Source organism: Gigantopelta aegis, chromosome 4, assembly GCF_016097555.1.
Source record: "Gigantopelta aegis isolate Gae_Host chromosome 4, Gae_host_genome, whole genome shotgun sequence".
Lineage (NCBI taxonomy): Eukaryota > Metazoa > Mollusca > Gastropoda > Neomphalida > Peltospiridae > Gigantopelta > Gigantopelta aegis.
The window spans coordinates 5,172,077-5,183,041 of record NC_054702.1 but is presented as its reverse complement, the minus strand read 5'-3'; the positions used below and the strand labels follow the sequence as shown (position 1 = coordinate 5,183,041).

Genomic DNA, 10,965 nt, shown 5'->3' with positions numbered 1-10,965 from the left:
TGACAGGATTACAACCCACTGTGCAGAACCTCGACGGCAACATCACATCTCGACATCCACGAAAATGTATGTCCACTTAAACGTACTTAAGATCAGTTTAGCCAATCACTCGGTTCAAGGCAAGTATTGAACGGCAATTTGTCTCTCACAAGAAGCGCATTTCGTCATTAACGGAAGCCAGAGAGCTCGAGTTTATAACCGCTCCCTGATTCCAGAGGACCGTCACTGACGAATTGTAACAGAACATAGAGGAGTTTTCCTACCGGAGTTTAATAGTGCTCTGTTGTACAATAGGTACACTTTAAGAACATTTTATATCAATTACTATATTTCCAGGGATCGTAGTCTTTGAAATCTACGATCGCAGCTAGAAATTACAACAAACTGTGATTTATTCTTCTCTGTGACATAGCTTTGGTAGTGATTTGACTTTCTTTATTGGTATATACAGTTTTAATATAAGAACGTGTATTTTATGGAAATTGCCGTGTACAAAATGAAACTTTGTCTATTGTCGTTGTGCCCAAGTGATAGTAAAACATGTGGAACAAATATTGATTTTTTTCTTTGAACGTATTGACTTATGAGAAAGCAAATATTTAGTTACTGTGTTTTCAGAACTATTTGGAATAATAATAATAACTTCTAGTCTGATATTGTCCCTCTTCCATTCGTTACAAGATGGTGAATCAGACGGGATATTTAAGGATTCGACAGGAGGACAACCCTGTCCCGGTGTGGCTACGGACGTTACTCATTCTCGTAATCTCAGTGTTGATTATATTGTCGAACATCTTAAACATCGCCATTTTACGTAAAATCAAGGGTCTCCCCACCATAGCGAGGATGTGTATGATCAACCTCGGGGTGGCCGATATCACGGTTGGATTAATCACGTGTGTTCCTTCTTTCGTGCCTGCCATCACCAACAGCTGGCCGTACGGCGACATTTGGTGTCAGGTGTCCGGCGTGATGCACGGCACGTCGGTCACGGTTTCCATATGGACGCTGGCCATCATCAGCGTCGACAGATACATGGCGTTGGTGAAGCCTTTCAGGTACCCGTCCGTGATCACGTCCCGCAAGATCTACGTCGTGTTCGGAATGGCGTGGCTGCTGGCAGCCATCACGTTCATGGCCCCCATTCCCACCGAGGACAACTTCATCTACTACCACTTCAGCCGCGTGGAGATGCTGTGTGGCTTGTACTGGCAGTACCCGATATTTTGTATCGTCACCGCGGCCGGCATCCCCATCGCCTCCGGGTCCGTGATCCTTTTTACGACCATCAGCATCAGCCACACCGTCCGCAAAGATAGCCACTTTCTGACGTGCTCTAGAAAGGATTTCATCAGAGCCAGGAAAAGAATTCGGGATTTAAAATCTGTGAGGATCTTAATAACCACAGCTTCGGCTTTCTTTTTGTGTTGGGGTCCGTACGTGACCAATGTTGTTATCAACTCCATCGACAGCAATATCCATGCCCCCGCCGTGGCAGAGTTTGCCTTTATCTGGATGGCCAACAGTAACAGCTTCATCAACGTGCTTATTTATTCATTTCTCTACAAGAAATTTCGTCAGGAGATTAGGAGCATATTCACGCGCGTCCTGAGATGTCGCCAGGTCGTTACTCCGGGCCACACTCTTCCAGCAACTGTCACCGAGGTTTTAGAACTAGATGAGATAACCTCATCATAAAGATATTGTTACTTTTGTTTTGTTCTCTGTAGTATTTTGACACCATTACACTTGTAATTAATGTCACTTTCTGAAATCATTCAAATGCACGTTTACATCAGATATACGGGTAAGTGATGAAATCATGGCACCAAATCTTTCAAGGTATATAATGCATGTCTTTTGAAGTCCAATAATGAAATAAAATTATATAATAATGTATGACTTTAAAATCTATTTTAAAAATCTGTCAACGATTGACCAGCGAAATTCAAACTTGTTCAGAAGTAACGAAACATTAAAGACAAGCGATCAAAGCTAACCAGTGCAAAGATCTACCGCAATCCAAGTAAATAAATAAATAAATAAAAAAAACGAGATAAAAAACCAGTCCGGATCTGTCTATCAGTGAAACATATTTTCAGCTAATACAGCTCTTTAAGCCAATTCAGTTATATATTGATCAAATTGTTTGTTTAAAATATCAGGGTTTGTATACTAGTTAAAATTAAAGTTTGTGTTTGTTTAACGACACCACTAGAGCACATTGATTAATTAATCATCTGCCAAACATTTGGTAATTATGAAACGTAGTCACCAGAGGAAACCCGCTACATTTTTCGTAATGCAGCAAGGGATCTTTTGCATGTACTTTTCCACAGACTGAATAGTACATACCATGGACTTTGGCCAGTCGTAATGCACTGATTAGAACGTTAAAAGAATCAGTGGAATGGATCCACCGAGGTTGTTCGATCAAGCGACGCAAGCACCTCAAGCGAGCACTCAACCGACTGAGGTAAATGCCGGATGCGTGTACACTAGTATCCAACGTGTTTTTGTCTTAGCATCTGTAGTCAGATAATAGTGCAGATAACTATGCAGGGAACTCGAAACCTCGAGCGGCGCGGGCATATAGCCATACAGCAGCGGTCTGTTCAAACACTGACCTCCTTCAGACACGTCGGTGGACCCATTCGGCTATTTCTCATCCCAGCCAGTGCACCACGACTGGTATATATATCAAAGGCCGTGGTATGTACTACCCTGTCCGTAAATAAAATGGTGCATATAAAAGATCCCTTGCTGTTAATCGAAAAAGGGTAGCACATTAAATGGCGATAGCGGGTTTCCTCTCTCAATATCTGTGTAGTCTTTAATCATATGTCTGATGCCATATAACCGTAAATAAAATGTTTTGAGTGGGTCGTTAAATAAAACATTTCCTTCTTCAGACATGGCGAAACCACGTAGACATTGAGGGGGTGAGGCGGGAACGGTACACAGATCGAGGGCGTGAAGTACTCCACTTTTTAAGGGAATCAGCGATATGCTCCCCTTGTCAGTTCAGAAAACTAGATGTCCGTATATACATTGTACTGCATTCCACAAGCATGATTCACCATGACAAATGCTGGTAAATGCAATACTAAGTACATGTATTTTTAAATGCAGTTTTTACTACGTATGTTTTTCTAAACGTGTATACGTTAAATATATATAAACAACACAGTCATGTACCAAACTGTTGTGTCAAATTAAATAATTACATACAATGGATAAATAGTTTGTTATAATTACAACACCTAATATCATGTATATTAACACAAAAATCGATAATGTTTCCATGCATTATTTTCAACTTACTGTATAGGATTTTCTGTTTAAACATTGAACGGACCTGGTATTACTCCAGTGGTAACACATTTAAAGGGGCATTCCTGAGTTTGCTACACTTTTTAAGATGTTATCGACTAACAGAGACTTTTTAACGATTGTAATTACATATCAAATGTATTTTTCTGCATACAATATTATTGGCTGTATATTAAACGTGTGTCTGATCGTTCTAATATTTGTACTAGGTTAAATTTCATTTTATTTCCTAAATATACAAATTTACAAATATTAAGACGACCATAAACACACAGAATATACAGACACTAATATTCTAAACCAGAAAATATATTTAATATGTAAGTTTAATCGTAGAGATATTTTATTAGTTGGAAACATCTTACTCAGTAATGTCCCTTTAAGGTCAATTCTAGACGGGCATGTTCTTGCGGGAAATATCGAAAACTTGATCTACTTAGGTATATTTTCCTAACCAGTGCCACTTTTCTGTTTGGGGTTTTCTTTATTAAACAATATAATTATTTATTTTTTTAATTTTCACATGACCGACTCGAGCTGAAAATGTGTTATGCAGACAGATTCAGCAGCGTTATGTTGTAGTTGCGTGGTTTGTGATTGTTCTAGTATCGGACCGTGATCAGGCTCATTACAACGAGATGAAATATCGATGCTTGTACAGTTTTTGTTATATTTAATACTGTGGCGATAATCTGAGATTCAATTGCTGAAGTGCCATTCTGGAGTTGGTTCTACGTGGTACAGTATTGTGTTAATTCTAATTTTAGTAATGGCAAACACGTCAGGGACGGATCCAGGAAAGTTGTCCAAAAGTTGTAAAAAAAACCCCAAAACTTTGATTTTGCCGAAGGTAAACAAATTTAGACGAAAAACCAGTTATCCGTTATGAAGACCGTATTTCGAATTCAAATGGACATTTGGCAAAACAGTGCTTGATTCCACGACTCTCTATCTAGTACCTCGTCTTTAGGAGGACAGCCACTCCCAAGGAGATCATTTACTGGGTCTACTAAATCAAAACTAGCACAGAACAGAACTAACTGGAATAAATATAGCTGCGATGATATGCACTCGTAAATCACTGTCAACCAGTGACGGTAACGGGTGATACTGAGCTCCAGACGGACACATACAAACACCACCCCTGGACAAGTTTAAAATGTAGGTGCTCAGAGACGCGTTTTAGGACCATTTTAATGTTGTTTTGGTTTTTGTTCTGTTTGGAACATGTTTTGCGATTATTTGTAAATGTTATCATTTATATACAAACATAATATGATTTACTGGGAAACGAAACGCATATGTTTAACCAACAATCCTTACTGCCCTTCTAAACAGTAACAATGCATATCATATTGTACTGTGTATCCAGCAAGAAAGGGTCATGTAGACTCATTTTATTTTACTTGGCAGCTCAAGGGGAATTAAACCCCCTAAATCTCCCCTTGGATCCGCCACTTCGACATAGACTCAACGATGGCTTGTTTTTGTTTCCTTTGAATTTTAAGGTGTTCGTTGTAATGTTAAAACAGCAATCTACTTTCAAATGTATTCGCATGAATTCTGGAACAATTAAATATGTTATCGACTAACAGAGCCTTTTTAACGATTGTTATTAGATATCAAATATATTTTTCTGCATAAAATATTAGTGGCTGTATATTAAACGTGTTTCTGATCGTTCTAATATTTTATTAGGTTAAATTTCATTTTATTTCCTAAAATATGACTTTGAAATTATTTGAAGACATAATCCAGTTTGGGCTTCTTACAAATATTAAGACGACCAGAAACACATTGATTATACAGGCACTGATATTCTAAACAAGAAAATATATTTAATATGTAAGTCTAATCATAGAAATATTTTATTAGTCGGAAACATCTTACACTGCAGCAAACTCAGGAATGCCCCTTTAATATGTTTTAATTATTAAAACACACACACACACACACACACACACACACACACACACACACACACACACGCACACAATGCTCTTAACTTTTTATAAGACATTAGCAATAACTGCTACTTCGACTGCAGTTATGCGTGACCTGTTTTATAAGACATTAGCAATAACTGCTACTTCGACTGCAGTTATGCGCGACCTGTTTTATAAGACATTAGCAATAACTGCTACTTCGACTGCAGTTATACGTGACCTGTTTTATTTGTGTAAATTAGTTTGTTTTGTTTAACGACACCACTACAGCAGATGGATTATATTATCATATGTACAAGATGTCAGACAGTTGGTGATTCTGAAACATAGTCCTCAGAGGAAACCAACTACTTTTTCCCATTCAATACAAAGAATCTTTTATATGCAGTTTCCCACAGACAACGGCGTTTGATATACCAGTTGTGGAGCACTGGTTAGAACGGAGAAAAACAGTCAGGGAATGGGACCACACAGGCGAACGTTCCGCCAACTGAGCTATTATTTACGTGCCGTAAATTATATGATATATATTAGTATTTAATATATCTTTATTTACGTGCCGTGAACTATATGCTTCATACTAGTATTTAATAGATCTTTATTTACGTGCCGTAAACTATAGGCTACATACTAGTATTTCATAGATCTTTATTTTGGTGCCGTGAACTATAGGCTTCATACTAGTATTTCATATATCTTTATTTACGTGCCGTAAACTATAGGCTACATACTAGTATTTCATAGATCTTTATTTACGTGCCGTAAACTATAGGCTTCATACTAGTATTTAATATATCTTTATTTACGTGCCGTAAACTATAGGCTACATACTAGTATTTCATAGATCTTTATTTACGTGCCGTGAACTATAGGCTTCATACTAGTATTTAATATATCTTTATTTACGTGCCGTTAACTATAGGCTACATACTAGTATTTCATAGATCTTTATTTACGTGCCGTAAACTATAGGCTACATACTAGTATTTAATAGATCTTTATTTACGTGCCGTAAACTATAGGCTACATACTAGTATTTCATAGATCTTTATTTTGGTGCCGTGAACTATAGGCTTCATACTAGTATTTCATATATCTTTATTTACGTGCCGTAAACTATAGGCTACATACTAGTATTTCATAGATCTTTATTTACGTGCCGTAAACTATAGGCTTCATACTAGTATTTAATATATCTTTATTTACGTGCCGTAAACTATAGGCTACATACTAGTATTTCATAGATCTTTATTTACGTGCCGTGAACTATAGGCTTCATACTAGTATTTAATATATCTTTATTTACGTGCCGTTAACTATAGGCTACATACTAGTATTTCATAGATCTTTATTTACGTGCCGTAAACTATAGGCTACATACTAGTATTTAATAGATCTTTATTTACGTGCCGTAAACTATAGGCTTCATACTAGTATTTAATATATCTTTATTTACGTGCCGTAAACTATAGGCTACATACTAGTATTTCATAGATCTTTATTTACGTGCCGTGAACTATAGGCTTCATACTAGTATTTAATATATCTTTATTTACGTGCCGTTAACTATAGGCTACATACTAGTATTTCATAGATCTTTATTTACGTGCCGTAAACTATAGGCTACATACTAGTATTTAATAGATCTTTATTTACGTGCCGTAAACTATAGGCTACATACTAGTATTTCATAGATCTTTATTTACGTGCCGTAAACTATAGGGTACATACTAGTATTTCATAGATCTTTATTTACGTGCCGTAAACTATAGGCTACATACTAGTATTTCATAGATCTTTATTTACGTGCCGTAAACTATAGGCTACATACTAGTATTTCATAGATCTTTATTTACGTGCCGTAAACTATAGGCTACATACTAGTATTTCATAGATCTTTATTTACGTGCCGTAAACTATAGGGTACATACTAGTATTTCATAGATCTTTATTTACGTGCCGTAAACTATAGGGTACATACTAGTATTTAACAGATCTTTATTTACGTGCCGTAAACTATACGATATATACTAGTATTTAATAGATCTTTATTTAAAGTTGGGGCAGGATTGAACTAATTCGGTTGAAAAACAAGTAAAGTTTGTTTTATTTAACGACGCCTCTAAAGCACATTGATCTTTATCTTATCATCGGCTATTGGAAGTCAAACGTATGGTAATTCTGACGTATTTCTTTAGAGGAAACCCGCTGCCTCCACATAGGCTACTCTTTCCGATAAGCAGCATGGGTTCTTTTATATGCACTTTCCCATAGACAGGACAGCACATACCACGGCCTTTGATGATCATTCGGCTGAGTGCTCGCTTGAAGTGCTTGTGTCGCAGGATCAAACCACCTCTGTGGATCCATTCTACTGACTGGGGTTTATCTAGTTTCAGCCAGTGCACCACAGCTAGTCATTAGCCATGGCATGTGCTTTCCTGGCTGTGTGAAAGTGCATATAAAAGATCCCTTGCTTCATTACCAAATGTTTGACATCCAATAGCAAGTGATTAATTAATCAATGTGCTCTAGTGGTGTCGTTAAAGAAAAACAAACTTTTTAACTTTAGTTAGTTGTGACGGAACATGCTCTTAATTTTGTTTTCGCCTGTGGCGATATTAATTGTGTTAGAGGGCCGTGTGCAGTTCCATAAGCACTTAAGCCCAGGTGGACAACTTGTTACGTGATACATTTGCGCGACGGTCATCGAGCTGTACTTCTAATACACACCCAGCCAGGTGCGGAGGCCATGTGGCGAGTAGTTACGTAATACCTCCGCGAGTGCGGTTTTTACAACCGTGATTTGCCGACGATGGCGACAGCCAGTCTGACGATCAGAGGAAAATATACCGACTCTGGGAGAGGTGGAATATCAGATGATAGGTGAGGTACCGCGTTGTGCCCCCAGGCGATATTCGCGGTCTCTGAGAGTTTGGAATAAATAGCTAGTTTTTTTAGATATCGGGGAGAACCATAGGAAGGTATCCCGGGGGAACGTTGTCCGTCCGGACTTGGTAATTATTATTTCTGCTCTGTTGTATAACCTTGATGTGATTGATGTGACTTTAAATATTTTAATACTGTATTATACCAATATTCTTTAGACAGTGTCTTCGGTCATCTGACGAAGTAAATCGTAGTCTTACTGTTCTATATTTATACGAGTATTTGGTAATATAAAGCTTAGCCAGTCATCCTAGAAGACCTAGGTAAACTGTAGGTTATTGTCTTTATTGTGATAGGTACCAGTATTAATTCTGTGTTACAAGGTTACTGAACGAGTAGTAAGGGTTAATTGAAAATTAACCAGTTAGGAATAGAGCTGTAATTCCTTTATTAATTAAGTTCCCCTGGCAGCGTTTCTCAATTATCACACGTGTGGGTGTTGTGTCACGGTGAAGTGATTCGCATATTGTGTAAACTAGACACCTAGAGATTAACTAATTAAGTGATCAGTTCTGGGTTGTTATTATTGTTGTTATTAATTAACTACTGCGGCAGTACATTTGTCAGCGTAGATTAATACAGATTCCAAAGTGTATTGTGTTTTTGTTGTGTTTTCTAGTGAACTAAACGTGCTATAATAATATATGCTTATATTAGATCTTATCTCTGATCATACCTAGACGAGCCAAAGCGGGTATATACCGCCCGTTACAAAGATATACAGTTAGGAGATATATTTGGACAATCGTGTTTTATTCAGTTACGAGTATTATAGAATCCCCGTGACAGGAGTAGAAAATTCGGGCGCTCGTCCCGGATCTGAAACGGGACATGCATATTTAAAAAAAAGTATTGTTTGTAAATGGGGGCTTTATAAATTATTTTTACAAATAACTAGAAGTAGCAACGTTGTTCACTAGAAAATTAATTAATAATAAGTGCGTCATATCTAAACATGGATAAGAATTTGCTGGATAGGCCTACGCTCAGTGTAGTGGAGATTAAGGGAGCACGTAAGGCCGAGTTAGTTGAAATCGCTGGTGAGCGAGAAATTGATTTAACATCAGCTAAAACCTTAGGTGATATAAAGACAATTATTATCCAGGAAGTTTTTGGTGATAGGCCTGTTATGGAAGACAGTGAGATTGTTCCAGAGATAGAGATAAATGAGTTAAGTGTGGAACAACAATTAGCTTTTAAAAAGCTTGAGTACGAAAGAGAGGAACGTGCATTAGATAGAGAGAGAGAGAGAGAGAGAGAGAGAGAGAGAGAGAGAGAGAGAGAGAGAGAGAGAGAGAGAGAGAGAGAGAGAGAGAGAGAGAGAGAGAGAAAGAAGATAGAGAGAGAGAGAGAGAGAGAGAGAGAGAGAGAGAGAGAGAGAGAGAGAAAGAGAAGAGAGAGATAGAGAAGATAGACATAGAGATAGAGAGAAAGAAAATAGAGATAGAGAAGATAGAGATAGAGATAGGGAAGATAGAGAGAGAGATAGAGAAGAGAGAGATAGGGATAGAGAATTCCAGTTAGCAAAATTAAAAGTGGAACATGAGTTAAAGTTGAATACTGAAGAAGTTAGACGTGAGGCAGGAAATGGTTTTAACATGTCGGAGGCTTATAGATCAGTGCCGGTATTTGATGATCAGGAGGTAGATATGTTCTTCCAACTTTTTGAACGGGCCGCTAAGCAGCTAAATTGGCCGCAGTCTAAGTGGACATTGTTAGCCGTGTCTAAGTTTAAGGGGTAGGCTAGTGTAGCTTATAATTCAATGAGTGATGAGCGAGCAAGTCAGTACGACCTAGTTAAGGCGGCAGTGTTGAGGGCTTATGAATTACGACCCGAGGATTATCGTTTACGGTATAGCGAGTTGAGAAAAACGCAGGTCAGTCTTATAGTGAGTTTGTGGCTAAGAAGGCAGGGATGTTTGATAAATGGGTGGTGTCTCATCAGGTAGAGTCATATACCGAGTTACGGGAGTTGTTGATCTTACAGGACATTAAAAATGGATTACCAGTTAGCTTACGTATTCATTTAGAGGATCGTGATGTCAAAAAGATAGAGGAGGCAGGCATAGTGGCAGATGATTATGTGTTAATACACAAAGCTCAGGCAGTACAGGGTAGCTCTTTACAACAGGGTGATAAGAAGAAATTTCAGCCAGGTTTTTCCCGGGAAAGTAACTATCGGGGAGAGTCATCTAGTTGGTCAGCTAGTCAGGCAAGGAATGCACCTGGTGGGCAAAGTAAGGATAGGCCTGCATTATCAGCCAATGCACGAACGTTTTGTCCACATTGCAGTTACTGTAAAAAGGATAACCATCTTGTCGGGGACTGTTTTAAAAGGAAACGCGATAATGCGCACGTGGTCGGTTTAGTGAGGTCAGCTCCGTTAGCGAGAGAGTTAATGGTTAGTCCCATGGCAGAAAAAGTAAACCCGTATGTGTCCACTGGTATGGTTTGTGATGTGAAACAAGAGTTGTGTCCTAAGGTAATATCAATCTATCGAGATACGGGGTGTAGTCAGTCGCTGATAACGTCAAGCTGTTTTGCTGGTATAGATAATTCAGATACAGGACGTAGTTTGGCTTTAACCTCAGTTACTGGAGAAAAAATGGTTGTACGGTTACATAAGGTTTTCTTGTGTTCGAAGTTTGTGACGGGACCAGTCATTATGGGTGTTGTAAAGGACTTGCCTGTTGAAAACATAGGAGTTTTGTTGGGTAATGATTTGACTAGTCAGTGT

The 10,965-nt window shown here is 38.1% G+C and overlaps 1 protein-coding gene across 1 annotated transcript; it reads left to right on the top strand.

Annotated features, from left to right (window-relative positions):
* Positions 1-681: 681 nt before the first annotated feature.
* On the top strand, positions 682-1,698 carry LOC121372116 (5-hydroxytryptamine receptor 1-like). The gene has a single exon (XM_041498379.1). The coding sequence runs from the start codon at positions 682-684 to the stop codon at positions 1,696-1,698; it is 1,017 nt and encodes a 338-aa protein (XP_041354313.1).
* Positions 1,699-10,965: the final 9,267 nt, after the last annotated feature.